This window comes from Diplotaxodon limnothrissa, linkage group LG19 (genome assembly GCF_057381915.1).
Source record: "Diplotaxodon limnothrissa isolate DT_005_m linkage group LG19, D_limnothrissa_male_GT1.1, whole genome shotgun sequence".
Taxonomy (NCBI): Eukaryota; Metazoa; Chordata; class Actinopteri; order Cichliformes; family Cichlidae; genus Diplotaxodon; species Diplotaxodon limnothrissa.
The window spans coordinates 24,535,944-24,554,189 of NC_140614.1; the positions used below are offsets into that span (position 1 = coordinate 24,535,944).

General features: G+C 42.5%; 1 protein-coding gene across 1 annotated transcript in view; it reads left to right on the forward strand.

The window, feature by feature from the left end:
* Positions 1-10,844, forward strand: part of hs6st1a (heparan sulfate 6-O-sulfotransferase 1a) — a 60,016-nt gene extending 49,172 nt beyond the window's left edge. The window contains exons 2-4 of the mRNA XM_085343040.1: positions 2,451-2,673; positions 4,329-4,577; positions 6,673-10,844. Of these exons, the coding sequence (XP_085199166.1) occupies positions 2,451-2,673; positions 4,329-4,577; positions 6,673-6,984 (784 nt within the window). The 3' untranslated portion in view covers positions 6,985-10,844. The remainder of the gene's footprint in view (positions 1-2,450; positions 2,674-4,328; positions 4,578-6,672) is intronic.
* The last annotated feature ends 7,402 nt before the right edge of the window (positions 10,845-18,246 follow it).

Genomic DNA, 18,246 nt, shown 5'->3' on the forward strand with positions numbered 1-18,246 from the left:
TCCGCTCCCTCAGAGCCAAGGGAAAAAACATGGAAAAGGGAGTGGCCTTGCTGGTGAGTGAGTAAAAATACGTGAGGCTAGGTGTGTGTGTGTGGGTTGAACCATCATTACCTTGGGATCTGAGTACACGGCCAGACATCATTAGGCTTTAAGGCGAGAAAGTCTCCGCGGCACTGGTTTCGCAGTCTGCCTGACCCAGCAGACACGACAGGCCGGCATGCCGTTTAAGATCATTTATTTGGCTTTGCGTGTGTGTGTGTGTGTGTGTGTGTGTGTGTGTGTGTGTGTGTGGGTTCCTATGCGTGTTGCCTCATGTGTGTGTTTGTGTGCGTGTTATTTATTTATTTTGCCTGGTAATATGCCTGAGCCTTCATTATAGCGGGAGCCATAACTTTGATAAATCACTTGGGCTTGGGGCCCTCACTGCTTTCACAGTATTAGAAAACTAATTGAAATTCTCTTCCGCCCCCTCCTAACTCTTTCCCTCGCTCTAGCTTCCCCTTTTTTCTTTTTCCCTCCCGCTCTGTTTTTCACCCTTTCCCTCGTTCTCCCTTCCCGTCTCCTGTATCGAGGGCCAAACAGTACCGTGTTTTTTCAGTGGAATGGAAGCCAAGAGGGGGAAAATGTCATCACTGATTTAATAGGCATATTCTTACTGAGACACACACACACACACACAGTTCACTCTGGGGAGTGTTAGGAATCTTGATAATGTCATCGCAGGAATCTCTATAATGTACTCAGGTGTCCTGCAGGCTCCAGTTTGACTGTGCCTCTCCTCTGTTTTTGATTAGATGGGTGCGATGGGGTGGGGTGGGGGAGATTTTAGGTTTAGGGTGATGGGATTTAGAGTTTAGATTCTTGTTTCTGTGGCTGTGATTTCCACCTCCCCGCTGTCTCCGAGATTGAAGGTCTGTTTGGTTCGTTGCCTGGGATCTCCCAGCTGCCACTGGATTGAGGGTTTAGTCGTTTCATTGTTCATGATCCCCCCCCTTGCCGCTACTTGATTTGTTTCATTTGCAGAGATGTCTCTGTGCTGCAGCTACAATCGGGGTGTGGCTGTTTTGTCGTGCAGGGTCTCCCAGATGATTTTTTTTTTTTCTTTAGCTGTCCGGGATCGCCTCATAACTGCTGGATTTAGTTTTTTTTGTCTTTATAATGATGCTCTATCTCTCAGCTGTGGCTAGATTTTGGGTTTATTTGTTTTGTTGTCCAGGATCTCCCTCCTCCTGCTGCAGCTGCTAGTGCTGCTGGATTTTAAGGGATGTTGCCACTTTTTAATAGCCAGACACTGCTACTGTTTGTGTGACACTTGGGGCTTTGTGTCCACCCAGCAGTCCCGCTTCTCTCGCCAGGCGAGCTTTGTAGTGTGAAGCCCAAGATTTAGCGATGAAAGCAGAGACTCTGTGTGTATATGAGAGGCGGCTTGTGTGTGAACCAGGCGATTTCGTAGAGTTCTGTCAGCACACAAAATTCCCTCTGCAAACATTCCTCTGATGTGATGCAGGCCCAGGGGAAAAGGGCAGCGTGTGTGCCTCTGCGTGTGTGTGTTTTTGACAGTTGACGTGCGTCTGCTGCCCAGACAAATCCATACCGCCACTCTGAGCCACGCTGCAGGCACATAGTCACACATAAGCATACACACGTGGGTTATATGTGTGCGTTTTGGTTAATGAGGATGTGTTGATTGATTAGACTGCAGTAATTAGCTGGAGTGTGAAGGCCTAGAAAGGTCTCCACTCTGGTGGGAGTGTCCCCTCTAGAGAGATGTTGAACTGTGCTATGCACCATTACATCACACACAAACACGCACAGACAAACACCACAGAAATGGTTCCATCCAAATCCAAGATGTGGGATGAGTCATCTCTCAGAGAGACTTGGTGCAAGCGCGAAGGAAGGGGAAAGGATGTTTGCCGCGCGCGTGCGTCGGATCCCGAGACAGAAGGATGTTTGCAGCGTGGAGATGTGTGCTGCACACATGAGATGTGCTTGTGCCAGCAGTTTCCTTTCCTGCACAGCATGGCCCCAACACTGACCCGATCCCTCTGCCTTACAAATCAACTCTCTCGCTCACTTCCTCCTCCTCCCGTGCTCATTTGCAGTTTGGCTTCCAGTCTTCCACCCAGATTTCTTTTGTGCAACACGGAGCTGCTTCTAGTAAATGCAAATAATGTGGTACTAAATATGACAAGTTCAGTGTGAAGCCCTGAGTTAGGAGCATGCACAATGAACTGCTTCGGGAAACCATTGCACACAGTGCCACCATATGGTCGGCTAAAGAACTGCGTGTTGATTTAGCGTTCTTGTTGGCATACTTGATGCGTGTAAAGAGGCGAATAAAATTCACTTAAAACTTTAACTGTGCATACACCAAATGTTCTGTACAACTGAGGTAACCTCTGCTTTTTTTCTCTCCTCCCTTTTGCTCCATCCTTGTCCCCAAATAGAAAGTTCTACTACATCACTCTGCTGAGGGACCCCGTGTCTCGCTACCTCAGCGAGTGGAGGCACGTGCAGCGGGGCGCCACGTGGAAAACCTCCCTGCACATGTGCGATGGACGAACCCCAACGCCCGAGGAGCTGCCCTCCTGCTACGAGGGGTCCGACTGGTCGGGGTGCACCCTGCAACAGTTCATGGACTGTCCCTACAACCTGGCCAATAACAGACAGGTACAGAGGGGGGGGGATCATAAGCATCAATGTTTATTTTAATCTCAATAACTTTAAGAACATCAGACACCAAATGTCTCAAATCACTGGAAAAGTTTCTGTACACCATGTTTTTCCCTTTTATTTTACCTCATAACACACAAGAAGGTGTACTGGCAAATTCTCATAGAGCTAGATTGTTATTTTACTATCATTTATTCCTGATGTTTAAAACTGTCTGTAGTCTTGCTTTGTCTCCTCTAAGATGTGTGGCCTGTCCTGGCAGTGGTAGCGACTGGTGATCGGGTACCACAGTTTAAAAAAGCTCAGTTTGCTTTCTTATTAAAAGTAGCGAGGAAGCAAAAATCCATACCATAAACATAATGGAATCACAAAGCTTTGTAATGTATAAAACCAGCCTCAAACGTTGTCTAAAGTCAGCACAAAAGTGTCACCAGGAGTTATTCCTTTGTATCCATTGATTTGGTTCATAATTTAATACTGATGGACTTTTGTGCAGTCTTGTGTGCCGTTTCAGTTGAAGTGTGGTTGTTTTTATCCACCTGTCCAGGGATAATGGATGCAAATTAGATGCTGTGCAAATACTTTTAACTGTGTGCTGTCACTTTTTAAAAATAAGCAATAAAATAAGTTAAACCTGTGCACTGTAATAGGCCTTGACCGATATAGGATTTTTAAGGCCAATACTGATATTTGAAAAGAAATTGGACATTCATATTATTATAGATACAGATTTTTTTAACAGTTTTCACACAAATGGTCAAAAATGGTCCATCAAACTTGCATCACATCACCAGGCCTGACTTCTCTCCTATCAGGTTGCTTTATCACCGTGAGAATTACTGTACAGATGTTGAAAACACCAGCAAAGATGCACTTTGGCTTGAATTAAAGTTAAACAAGTTCTCCTACTACTTTATTTCATTTCTTACATATAAAAAGTGCCTGGTACACTTGTAAGATGAAATCTGCATGAGTGAAAATACACTAGATCTTTCTCCCTCTCTCTTACACACACACACACACACACACACACACACACACACACACACACACACACACACACATACATTTACTAGTACACCGTCAGGAGTTTGCCTTCTGGTCATAAACACCTCAAATTCGCACCTCGTTTTCTCATGCTATCTCAGTCTCCCACCTCAACGTGTTGGCCAGCTTATCTCATCTGAGCCTCGGGGTGTTATTACTCAGGGTCCTATGACTTATAAATGCGACACGCGCGCACAAACACACACACACATGCATACTTGAGGAATCCTGATAGACCAGCGGGCTATGGTGCATGCAGTGAATCCAAATTTATGTCCAGTCTGTTTGTTTACTGTACTTTAACAGCCCCCCCGTATACCCTTGGTAATGAAGTGATCTCTCACTTTGGAGCAAAATTTTCTTGGCTCTAATCTGCTCCTGCTACTGGAATTTCAGAGGGAAATTTGTTACTGATACCAACATTTTAAAGATAACATATGATGTGCCGGCAAAATCAAAGATTTCAGGATCAAGGCTGGACGATGAATAGTGAAAATCCAAGTAATATTTGTACCACCTACATAAATTCTGTTGCACATGCAGTGAGTGACAGACACTCCATGGGCTCGCACAGCCGCCTTCACGTCCTTTTCTCCCGTCTTTAGGTTCGTATGTTGGCGGACCTGAGTCTCGTAGGCTGCTACAACATGTCCACAGTTCCAGAGAAGAAGAGGGCCCAGCTTCTCCTGGAGTCTGCCAAGAAGAACTTGCGAGACATGGCCTTCTTTGGCTTGACGGAGTACCAGAGGAAAACACAGTTCCTCTTTGAACGAACCTTCAGGTTGCGCTTCATCAGGCCTTTCATGCAGTACAACAGCACGCGGGCTGCAGGGGTGGACCTGGACAACACTACGGTAAGTGCAACATTGTATTTACCGGTAACTCTATAATGCCAGATGTATCATCTTTGATATACGAGTTCTCTTTTCCCCTGAAAAACCTAAATAAATTGCACAAAAGTAACAAAAGTAGTAGATGTAGCAAAAATTAACAAACAAAAGTTAAATAAAAATTACATTCCTTTCTTTCTTATTTGTTCAAAAATAAGAATTTTCTGGCAATTATTTTAAAGCAGCTTATACTATAATCACGCTGTTTCTATTTTAAGATGATTTATTTCTCATTGCGTTCAAATTTGTATTACTTGGCAGATACTTTTTTTTAATAGAAACTGGAAGAAAAAGGAAGAAGTACAATAAGCTCAAACGAAAAATGAAGAAAGGGGGGGAAATTTCAAAAAGAGACGGAGAGAAAAGTCTGCAGTCTGATATTGCTGTGAAATGAGTTGGAATGACTGTTGCTGTTGAGAAAACAGCAGCTTTAAACATGTTCTTCACACTTGTGTGGGAGTTTTTAAGCTCAGTTCTCATCTTAAAAAAAAGAAAGAAAGAAAAGAGAAATCCTCCAGTATACAGCAGACTGGTGATTTATACATCAAAACCAGTTGGAGCAGAGAATATAAAATATGCTTCTGACAGATGCTGTGGAAAGGTGGACCCACTGGTTATTATCACGGAAAGGAGGAAATGTCATATTGTGACAGGTTGGAGTCCGACAGATGTGGCGTTTTGTGTCGCATTTTGTTTAAAAAGTAGGTTATAAAATTGGTTTAAATCTTTGCGAAGCTGAATTAGTTTTTTTTTTAAAGGAATTCAAATAATTATATCAGCAGGTTTGGCGGAGACTGTTTACTTTAGACTCTCCTCTAAAGCTGCTGAAAGCCCACTCTTACCCTCATCCCTTCAAGATCTCAGTGAGTCATTTTTGTTTGAAACTGGTTTCTAAATAATTCGACGCCTGTTCTCAGATAGCCGTGCGCCTTCTCCCTGGCTTTCTTTTGCTGGTGTCCCCCCCCCCACGCCGCTGATCAAACGCCTCAGATTTTCTAACATCGACGCATCACGTCGCTTCCCCCTGTTATCCCACACATGGCTCGCAAATGATATCCAGCACTCCATCACAGATTTCAAAGGGATTCTCTTAATTAAACACACACACCCCCCACCTCCATGTTCAATCTGCACACAGCAGATTACAAAGCCAGCTGCATGGTACAACCAAACAACGTGTTTCTGTTGTCTCCACGCTGGCGATGCATTCTCTTTCAGTTCCCTCTCTCTGCAGACGCGCTATAAAGCATGTGATCAAATGTCACAATGGGATATTTTCGCAATTCCAACTTTGAAACTTTCCCAGCATCACATGGAGGAAACTGAGACTATATTTAGTTTCTGGGCTTGTGCCTTGAGTGTTTTGGGAACTTTCTGGGCCTGAGTTTGTAATATTGAGCAGTATTGATGGGTCATTAATCAAAGAAATATCCCTGTGTCCCCAGAGTCAGTGTTTGGGTTAGGAGTGGACACAAGTTGATGAAGAAATTAAGGCTTCCACATCAATCCCAGAGCAATCCAATACCATGGCTAAAGTGATAATACATTCAGCTCCATGCATTTCCAAGCATATCGGCCTTACTTGTGATCCATCTCACTTCCCCTGTGAGTTTAGTTGACCAAAAAAGGGAGATGAGCCGCGTGTCAAGTATGATCACTGTGTTCTGACCTTCATCTCTCCACAGAGAGTTTTCTTTTTACTCCCGCCTACATCAACACTCCAGATAAGGGAACACTTTGTGTTTTTTGCATTGTCAGCAAGCGGCCAGGCCGTCCTTGACGCAGAGCACGAGGTAGAGCGTGACGCAGTCAGGTCACTGTGCTCCAAAAAGGTCCGCCATGACTGACCCTTTCTGGTTCCTCAAACTAGAGTGAGAGGTCAACTTTAAAAATCTTATGGAAACAATACCGATTAGAAATCAGTGCAATCTAAGAAGAAACCTGGAGCTATTGAAACTTTTAGAAAAGCTAATAAAAGCCTTCCCTGTTCTCTCTCCCCCCCCCCCCCTTTCTCCATCTCATCCACCCAGCTAAATTTCTCCTGCTCTCTTCTTAATAGGTCCAGCGTATAGAGGAGCTCAACGAGCTGGACATGGAGCTGTACGACTACGCCAGGGACCTGTTCCAGCAGCGCTACCAGTATACCAGACAGCAGGAGAGGCGGCAGCAGCGCATCAAGAACCACATGCAACAGAGCCACCAGGGCCTGGGCATCAGCCTGTGGCCCTCCCGCAGCCAGCAGAGCTTGGTGTCGACACTGGAGGACGGGGACGGAGAGCGGGAGGAGGGCGAGGAGGGAGGTAGAACGGAGGAGGCGGGAAGCAGGCTCCCCACTGAGGACTACATGAACCAGATCATCAACCGCTGGTAGCAGAAGAATGAGAACAAACAACAGACATGCATATGTAATGTGAAATGCAAACACATACACACACACTTACACTCACACACACTTACACTCACAGAAAGTGGCGCCTGCTTCAAAGACCCGACTGACTGGAAAAAAAAAATACAAAAAAAAAGAAAACTGACTTTACCAGAGTTGGGCTGCGGGAATCAGAATCCGAGTGGGTTGCTATGGAAACCTGAGCTTGGTCGATTGCATCAGCTCACATTATTGAGATTTGCCCAGTTGTTATTAGCGCCTGCTTGACCTTTCCTCCCCTGTGCATTTCTTTGTCTCTCCCATCATCATTACTGACTGAGCAGAGGAGAGATATTTTTAAAAGTCGCTGACAGCTGAGTAACCCAACCAGCACTCCCGCCTCCGCTCCTCCTTCTGTATTCCTCTCCGTCTCTATGGCCTGATATGGAGCATGAGAAAATGAATTTAAGTCTGTGAATTCCCGCTAATCCTTGCAAAAAAAGAAAGAAAGAAAGAAAGAAAGAAAGAAAGAAAGAAAGAAAGAAAGAGGGAGAAAGGAGAAAATAAAGGACCAGTCTACTTCCTGGATTCTCCAATTTCAAAGGAACTGGGAGAGCAATGAAAATGTGCTGATTGCTGGGCCGAACAAAGAAAAAGGTGCGTCAGAGACTGCCCCAGAAAGATGGAAAGAAAAGTTGTGTAATAAAAGCTTTCCGCTTTACAAATAAAAAAATGAAATAAAAAAAAATCTGTCATCTCACCCATGAACATGCTTTGGCCATGAAATAGTGACATTCTCATTTTAGGATGAATTTATTTGTATTTTTCCTTCTGTGTTGATGCTTTTTTTAAAAAAAGCACAATTGTAATAACACTGAGACCAACATTGCTGCCTAAAGAAAAGTAATTCCTTTATGTCTTTGTTTTTATTTGTTTTATAAGTCAAAGCAAATGGATTAGATTGATGTACTATGGACCATAGCCATTACTGAAGCCTTGCTTCTTAGGGGTGGGAATTTTTGTTTTTTGTTTTTCTAGTCAAGGTTTCCACAGCCCTTGTCGCTTGATAAGTTCATTATTTCTCTTTTTTTTTTGGTCTCCATCCTGCAGAGAATGACAGCCAATTACAGCGCAGAATCTCACATAGGTGCGAGGAAATCAAAGGGAGGGGAGAGGAGCAAGTGTGCTGCAGGTTGTTGCCAGGAACTGTGTGAGCGGCAAGCGCTTTGGAAGCCTTAACTCAGACAAATGCTTGAGATGGGAGCCATGGAACTTCTGGTCACCATGGCAATGTGAGCTCTTATTGCAGTGGGTGGCATTTTCAGTTTCACCGTTTATTCCCATTTCTTTCTTTTACCTTCTGACTGCGTTGTAAAAGTAGCAGTCTCAAAGGAGCTTCCGCCCTACCTGCTGAAAGGGCACCCACAGCGCCGGTGACCCGCGGTTCGTTAGTGGGAGCTGTCTTTTTACCCTGAAGAACGGACAGGGCGAGGTAGCAGTGCCTCTATGTACTGGGAATCATAGTCACCATAATTATTGCTGATACTATGTCTGCATTACACTACAGTAATTTCTCTGACTACTCGTGAGTCTGTGTGGATGAGTGCAATTCTGCAAGAGTGCGTGTGTTTGTGTAAATAGTATGTACAGTATGCCTTTGATTGGCGTATGTGTATGCCTTTGTAAATAGTGTGCCTGACTGACTGACAGAGGATGTGCGATGAGTTTTGCGAGTGAGTGGCTTCATGACCAATTATAATGCCTTTTTTGTTTTTGTGGAGGGCAGCATGTCAGAGCAGTGCGACCCTCACAGTGATGCAAGCCAATAATACTCCCCTCCCCTCTCCTCCTCCCCCGCGACCTGTCCTTAACCCTTGTTTTTTTTTGTCTGTTACCCATGATGAGGCTACGTATAAAGACTATCAGTACGACCACTTAAAATCCTAATGTGCATTTTTGTCAATCAGTCATAAGTAAGCTTAGTGGGATTTTTCTCCTTTTGTGACCTTAGTTCCCCTCTATGTTATTCAGTGATTTGGTCATGTAGCGTTATGTATGCAAACTGCAGGAGGGAATCCAAACGTGCTATCCAGCAGCTGGCCGTATCTTCAAAGGCTTTTCCACGTTCCCACAGGGGTCCGCTTTTTAACTGAAAAGTTAAATATTTGCATGGGGAAGACTGAAAAACTATTTCCACGCAGCGTGCCAGCTACTGGCACAGGTCGAGCAGGAAGCCTGTGGAAAGATCGGATTTAAATGAGTCTTTAGCCCAGGGTCATCATTTTATTGTTTTCTACAGTAAGTAGCTGCTTGAGTCACCACAAAGAGAACTGGAGACACAACTTCTATCCAGATCACAGGTAACAAGAAAATTAGATTTTGAGTTCAAAGCCCAAGGTTGCGTAGGACCTCTGACGTGGTCACAGATGGGGCTCTAATGGCAGCAGTTTCCAGTCATCTGTAGCTAATCGACATTAAGTCCATAGCAGCTGAGAGATATCTGCAATTTTCTGTATTCTGCCAATGAGTGTTTCCTTTCTATAACTGCTGGGAACTTATCTGGTTAGCTGAACACGTCTCAGGAATATAATCAATACTTTAAGGTCATCAAATTAATAGCGCCCAGCTCACTGAAAAATATGGTGCAAAGCTACATCTGTTCATTATCACTTAATCAAGACTTTGTGCTACAGTGGGATTTCGCTTTAGGCTTGAGTTACAGGCTGGAAACAATAAATGTATTTGTTTCACATGCATGGAAGGAAGCATTTTGAAAGAATTTGGGTTTAAAAGTGGATTGGAGTTGGAAAAAATCCCTCATCGACCCTGCCTGCAAGCAAACACTGTCAGCAATAAAGCGGGAAAACGAAGAGAATGTAAAAGTGGGACAGGAAGAATCTAAACTGAATGTAGTCCGCTGTTTGTGTCCTCAGGCAAAGGATGCAGGCAAACAACCTGCTTTCCTGGTATCCAAATACATAAGATGATTCATCTGGTTGTTAACATTATTTTATTTTTATTTTTTTTGTAAACAAAGGGAACAATTTAGCTGAAATTTAACAGGCCGGATCCTCCTGTCCTCCTGCAGATCTCTTTATTTGATCAGCTCTGTTTAAATCAGGGATGATTTATGAAGGAGAAAAGAACAAGGGCGAGGGGGGATGATGAAAATGTACTGGGACACATCCAGAGTCAATATGCTTCTTTTAAAGTAATGCATTAGGGAGAGGAAAAATGGTTATAGAACGAGAGAGCTCCCTTTTTCATATTTTTCCGTCTCAGTCATTGTATTCTTCAAACCGGAGATTTTTATTTATTTTTTTCCCCCCCTAAGCTCCGGGCGTTTTGCCCACAACTTCTTTTTCAGAGTCACACTCACATTAGTCCATGTTTTGGCTCGAAACCAATAATATCTGGCTCCGCATTAGTGGTTTCGGAACAAATAAGACACCAATTCTGTATCTCAAGAGCGTTTCATTTTCAGCGTCCCAGTTTCAAGTGTAGTAGTCCTCAAAAACACTCCCCGTACCTGAACAGAGTGTGAGAGGAAATCTCAAACCTTTCACCGAAATGATTCCAGTTACCAATGCTCTGAAGCTATGCTCAGATTTTTGTGTCTGATCTCTGTGTATATCTGATGTCTTAACAGCATTTTTCTTTGTGACAATGAAGCAACCCGGGTGTCGCTAGCATCATGCTTTTTATTTTTTTAAAGAGTGTGATAGAGATGTGTGTTGTTTGTTTTTGTTTTTGAGTTGGTGTGCAGTCTGTCTCTGGCTCCTTCTGTATGCATATTTCTGGGATTGTTTCTTATGATTGCAAAAATGAATCATCAAGCCACCAATTAAAATATTTCATTTTTACAGACCGGGCTGTGTTGTGGTTGTCACTGCATGTCATTTCTGATGTTTCCCATTCTGTCACTTTATTATCAAGCATGAAAAATATCTCCCGTTTTTTTTCTTTTTTTTCTAGCTGGAAATTACATCCAAGGTACTGAACTTGAAAACGAGCCACATGTTCAATTACACTCAGTGATTTTTTGACAGCTTGAGTGGGAGCCGAGACCTGCAGGTTTCCACACTCCCATTCACAGGCCAATTTGTAACTAAAGGATTTCTTTCTTTTTTTCTTTTTTTTTACCTTTTGCCTACACTAACTGCAAAACTGTGACCCCATAAAGATGCCCGTTCCCCCACCTAATGACAGTCCTCAGTCCTGTCGCCAGTGATCTACAGCCTAATTCAATGCGCAGACACTCTGAGCCTGCCTGATGCACTTATATGCACACAAATATGCTTCTTCCTCTGCTGTGGCAGGTGGGTGTTTGCGAGGAAGAGGACAGCCTGTATAAATATAATTCCGTGTCCTTGGCTGAGCTTCCAGAAAAGAGAGGCCTCCACCCTGCCTCATCAACACACCAATGAGCTTCAACTCTGACCTATCGAGGCAGGCGTAGAAAATAATTTGCCAGGACAGTGACGAGCAGGGCCAGTTGGCTGGAGGGAGATCAAAGCTGGCACGGACAAGAGCAAGAGTGTCGAGCAGATGAGGAATCAGAGAGAGTCTTTATGTAGGACATGAGGAAAGAGATGCTGGGTTTTTTTGTTTTTTTTCTGCCTGACATACGAACAGAAGAGCGGGATGGAAAAGGAAGAGCTGCGAAGCCTCTCTGGCAGCTGGCAAATGGTGTATTAGACTGAACGCAGTCTTTAATCCTCCCCCTAGCTCTGGGTCGCTGTCATTCCAAGTGCAGCTGGACTGGACAAACAATAATGGCTCGACCGTTGCAGAGGGGTGGACAGCTTTTGTGCGGCTGAACGTGTGCATGTGAGTGTTTGGGAGAGAAAGCGCTTGCTCGCTTTTGCAGTGGGAATCCAGCTCCAAGTTGATTGTACGGACTCTGGCTGCAGTCCATTATTAGCAGGTCAAACTGGCTACAGCTCCTCAGTGCTGGTCCCATACGTGCGCCGTGCAAACAAAGAAACTCTGGCGTTATTACTGCTTATTTTCAGCATGGAATTCTGCAGATAAGTTCATACCGAGTTGCTCCCTTACGTGCATCGAGCCAGGCTATTGTAGTTCTGGAGGACTGCCCTGTTGGCGCCGGCAGCTGGTCACGATGGAGTTTGGTCTTTGTGTCCGGGCTTGAGTCATTTCCAGCAGTGGCATGGCTTAGACCCTCATCGCCAGATATACAATGTGGATAAATCTCTCTACACAAACAATTTGCAGAGTTTCAGTACCCTGTTTTGTCAGATTGTGAATGCGGAGGGCGGTGAGGGAGAGACAGCAGTCCAGAGTGGGAGTACGCATTTTTCCCTTTAGCAATAAAATAAATATGATTAGATGGACCATCTGGGGCTGTTATCTGACCTTCCACTCCACGTCTGGCTAATCTCCCAGGTCAACACCAAATCACCTCTCGTGATACTGCAGGATTGAACAGAAGAATCTAACCTCCCAGGCAGTGCTCTGCTGACTTACACTAGTGGGAGTCCAATCTGAAGGATCTCACAATCCTATTAGGCTTGAAAAATGTGTGTTCATTATGTTTGTTTGCACGCACGTGTGTGTGTGTGTGTGTGGAGCTTTGGAGCTGTGGGACAGGAGCTCATAAAGAGCTGATCTGCTGCAAACTTATTAACCTCAACATAAAAGCCTGATAAATGTTGATGTTGGGGAAATGTAACAGGACACAAACCCGCAGGGGCTGGGCCAGCCCATGAGATCTAAAAGGCTGTTTAAAAGGGATAACATATTCACATTAAGTGACACATGGATCCTTCAGAGAACACAAAAAAATGCTACAGTGCAGGGAAAAAGTGATGCGCTCATTAAGCGTGTGCATTCTCAAAAGAAAGCACCTGGATGTTGTTTTTTGAACATTTTTAATGGACTAAGCAAATATTTTACTCAAACATATACATTTATCAGGGTGTAATTAAGGCTTCCCAACAAATTAATGCATTCTTATGAACTTTGAATTAATCAATTAAAAATATAGAGGTGCAGGCATCGGTTTGTGAAAGCGCCATGTAAGAGTTTCTGTGCAAGAGTAAATAAACGTGACTATATATTAACAGCTGAGGCGAACAGCGAACTGACAGCCTACACTCACTGCAGATGAATGACCAGAGTTGTCATACTGTAGCCACCAAGCCAGGATTATCCACTTTCAGTTCACCCAGCCTGCAATCTACTGACATCTAGTGGTGAGATACTGCATATTGTACCTTTAAGTTGTGGAGACGTTTCACCTCTCGTTCAAGAGGCTTCTTCAGTTCTAAAGCTAAAAGCTGGAGAATCCCAGCTAAAGCCTAGTGGGGGCTGTCCCCTTCAGAGGTGATCGTTGACCCGTTATTGATCATGTGAGGGTGTGGATCATTGCCATCACTGGGGGTTAAGGGTGAAACTACTGTAAGACCTTGGCTGACTTACTCACGTCACCTGAGGTAAATTTGTGAGTGGGGCTTGAAGCAATGCATTGTAGGTGGTTGACGTAAGCCACCACCATGCATTTGTGAAGTTTCTCCTGCGTAGAGATCCAAGCACTCCTCACTGCCCTGCACAGCATATGCTACATTGTTTAGTTAAGCTGTGGTGATGAAGTCCAGTTGCCTTCCTTCTTTTCAAGCTCTCGAGACTACCGTGACCTGAATGACTGAGAACCTGCGCAGATGTTTACGTACGGGTGTAAACAAAACGGTCCTCGTCTCCAGGTGTATTTATAGGAAGCGAGCTCAGATCAGCAAAGCTCAGATCAGCAAAGAGTGTTTGGTCGCTGTTATGTGGTGAATTAGCTTCATGTTAGTGACCCCAGCTCATTATACAGTCAGGGACACATTTAATTACGACAAAATGTATTAATATTAATGGAGGTTTAATTGAGGTCGTTTTGGTCCCCCGTCGAGGCTTTCAACCTCTAAAATGGCTGACGTGCGATAGTGTGAGGAGAGGGAGCCCACAGCCCGAGCTCGCCATTTCGAATGTGACCCCAGAGAAGATGGCAACCATCTCCCATAATTCATCTGAAGATGTCACCTTCCTGACAGATGAACAGGCCCTGTGGGCAATGTGTGTGTGCATGTGTGAGACGGGTTTTAGCTATACTTATGCGGACTAATGGGATGTTTAGGTCTGTCCTAATAGAGATATGGCTGAGTTTTCTGTGTATGTGTTAGATTTTGCGAGTCTGTCCGCATGGGCACGTCAAAATGAAGGTCAAAACCAGAAGGATAATTAATGTTGCTGCTTTTTATATAATGTTAAATCAAACCCTGGAACTGCTCCCTCTGGAGGATCAACTGTCCAATTTAATTTAGGCTGCTAGAGCGAGTAAATGAAAATGCAAGAGCCATGTCTCTGCACCCTGGGACATTGTCTCCGTACCTTTCATCTTCTTTATCAAGACCACACAACAGGTAGAAAGGCAGTCTGGCACATTTTACCAAATCTGCCCCACAGGGATTGTCTATCTAAAAGATATCGCACAAACTCAAGGTAAAGGTTTACAAAATGATCCCAGGTGCTCCTTTCAAAATAAGAGGGTTTTCAGTTTATCTACTTTTTCATTACCACATAACAAATACTTTTAACCAAAAGGACAGGTATGAATGAAGGATTTATTTCCCATGGTTATTACACTGTGCATATAGAATATGTAATTCCAGGAGCTGCATTTCAGAGTAATACCTAGAATCCCAAATACATATAGCTCAACAGCCACTACACACTGAACAATGCTCTCTCTTTTACAGTTCTACAACAGGTGAGTTTTTCAGATTTGGATCAGCACCAGAGACTTGACTTCAGAATATGCATGCTAATCAGTCACAACATTAGGAAGTGAAACATGTGTCTTATCATAGTGAAACATGTGTAAGGGGTTGGATGTATTGGCACCAATTGAACAATTTTTCCTTGAAGTTGATGGGCAAGTATAGTATCTGAGTGAGATCAGGGTCATGGACTGTAAAGATTGATCCTAATTTGACATAGACAAAGTGTATGGAGACAGTCATGAGAGAGGTACAACAGTGAGTGTCTATTATGAACATAAAAAAGCATTGTCAGATTTTAATGTACCATGCAATACCATGAGGAGAGCAGCAGGTTGGGAGCAGCTTCATATTTCAACATAGCAATGATCCCAAATACACTGCCAATGTGGTAAAACTATACTTGGATAGAAAACAAACAATGCAACACTGTCAGTCATGGATTGGCCTCCCCAGAGCGTGGGCCTCAATAATATGGAAGCAGTGTGCAATCAACTTGACAGAGAACGGAACAAAAGGCAGCTATCCAATGAAGAGCTTTGAATGCCCTTCAAGAAGCCTGGAGAACTATTCCTGCAGACGACTTAAAGAAATTATTTGAAAGCTGAATAAGACATTTCAGGTCGTGTTGAAGAACAGCGGCAGTAAAGTGAACTGACGAGCCAGGGGGATGCTGGCGGGAGGGGCTCTTGCAAGGCTGAAATGAACTTTTTTGTTTCAAGTAATTAGCATCATAATTAAGCTGCCTGAATAAATAAGTTGGGAGACTGAACCTTGATTTAAAAGGATTGTGTAGGCTTTCTAATGCCCCTTTCACCCTTTACAAAGTACGACAAAATAGTTTAGTCCAGTCCTTTGTATTCCCAGAAAAGCAAAACGTATCAAAAACAAAAGAAAGGGAGGAAAGTAAGCAAACTAAGGGAAGTCAGCTGTGTAAAGTCAGTAACAGGTTAAGTTGCTTGGTTCACCTATCAGCAGCTGGTAAAGAAAGTGAGGCAATGTGGAATGTGACTCCATATCTATCAGAATGACCCAGCACAACTTGAAATTCGTGGCCCTTAATTTCAACAACAGACTCCAGATATTCAAGATGAGACACAAGGTGAGCTCATATAGTGGCAATTGACAGTTTTTCCAAGGAATTATATGTTCTGGTAGCAGGTTCAGTTGAAAACTTAGCAAAACCATCGTCAGGCAGCATTAAGCTTTATTCTGTGTTAGGCCCACAGTTTTTAATTGGTATGCCATGAGGTAAGCAAGAGATTTTGAGGAAGCCAGTGAATTTCAAGCAGTTGAAAGAGTAGTTTAAAAATACCACAATGACTCTGCTTTTTAATGTAACCTTTTTTTTAAAGTAGGTTGTCAGTTATATGTGGATGAATAGATTTATTTATCTTTTTCTAGTTCTAATAAAACACCATCAGACAGCACACTAACATGTGTACACCCTCGAAAACCATTTAATGTTTTACTTAATCACACAGTATATCCACAAGACTGTTAGAGTGAACACTAACAGAAAATAGCTATTATATATCAAATCATTGCACATATCATAAACCTCATTTAACCTAATGCATTGTAACATAATGCTCTTCTGCCAACTCAGCCAAGGTACTATAATTACACTGATGCAGGTCTATAAACACAAATAGGTTTGGATACTTATTTAAACGGACTATTATCGAGATGATTTCATTATTTACAGTCATTACGATGTCCCTTAGTCTCTGACCTTTGATGTGCCATAGCACCAAAAAGGTTGAAAACAACATCAGGCTGTCTGTGCAGCAGAAGATATAAGTCATAGAAGCTGATGGAAGTGAATATGCAAGAACAATAATGGCCGCCCTGAGGGTGATGGTGAGGATGAGGAGCAGACATAGCGTGTTAGAAACTCAGATTTGACTTTTAAACTTTGTTTATAAACCATAAGCATCATGAATTCTTATATAAATTAAGAAAATAATACAATCATAAACTTAATACTCGAAGCAAAACTTATTTAACCATACAAACCGTGCATATTTATGAATGTATCAGTGATTTTCTTTTTATGCAATATGGTCTATGAACACAAAATCATAAGATGTGCAAGACACACACGAATCAAGAAAGAAAGGAGGCCCACAGAGACTGCCTGGAGTTCAGCTCTACAGTCCTGTTGAAGAATAAATATTGTCACACCAGATATTGACTTTCGAGCTTGTTAAAATCTTACAAACTCTGCTTATGCCTGATTTACTGTATTCCTATTTATGTTTCCTCGTGTTTCAATAAATATTTATCCAAAATATTAAGAAATTGGGAATAGTTCAAGACCTTTCCGACTGCTCATGCTGACCACTGTCAAAGGCCCATAGTGGACATATGGGTGTCAGAATTCACTCATAGAGCAATGGAAGAAGGTCCTGTTTGGTTTTATGAAGTGCATCTTGTGCATGTGTCAGTTACATCGGTAACAGAAGTCAGAATCTTTATTGTCATTGTGCTTTAAGTAGAACGAAATTGTGTGCAAACCCGTTCGGCTCAAGTGAAAAGTGAAAAGAGCGCATTTTTAAAAGAAAAATAAATAAGACAAGAGAAACCTCTGTATATAAAAAAAAAAAGAAAGCACTGTAACAGGAGACAGCAGGGTGCATGATTGGCAGAGGTGGCAAAAGCACAGGCATTCTACACTTAAAAATGCTTGTGTTAAAAAAATATTCAGATAAAGGTTAAAATACTGATTCAATTTCTTTGCTCAAGTAATAATTAAAAAGTAATGACTCTGAAATGTCCTCAAAGTATAAAAGTAAACAGGAGCTCTTTGGAAGACATTTCTACTGGGTATTTTTGTGAAAAGCTATCTGAACCTCATGTCATACTAATATAAAAATACAAGAATTCAAAATGCAAGGAATTACAAACTTACAAAACTACAAAATTTAGCTGGGATAGGCTTCAGCTCTCCCAGGACCCTTATGAGGATGAGCAGAAGAGAACGGATGGTTCTTCCTCCATCTCTGAGTAAAGTTATCAGTCATTCTTTTGTCTTTCTGAGAAACACAGCAGATGCACATTTAACTAGCAGACACACTGCACAGAAAAACTACACAGGGAAATGTTGTAGTTGAAATGATATGTTTTCAAAAGCAACCCCTTTCATTCCTTTTTTGTAGCATAAGCTAGATGCCGTAATACAGCAACCACAACTTCTGTACATCTGCACCAAAAAGATAATAAATAATGCATGAACTATATGCTTTTTTTGGTTCTTTCATCTCATCTCATGTAATTATATTTACCTACAAATACTTAGCATAAACCACTTTTTAAACAAGACAACATTTTACTGTTTTTAAACACATTTTCAACACATAAATACTTCCTTCTAACTGTATGACGTTTTTAATTCTCTTGTAATTTCTTTTTTTTTTCTTTTTTTTTATTATTGACATTTTAGAATCACTATACAATACCATCAACTTCAGCTATCTTTCAGTAC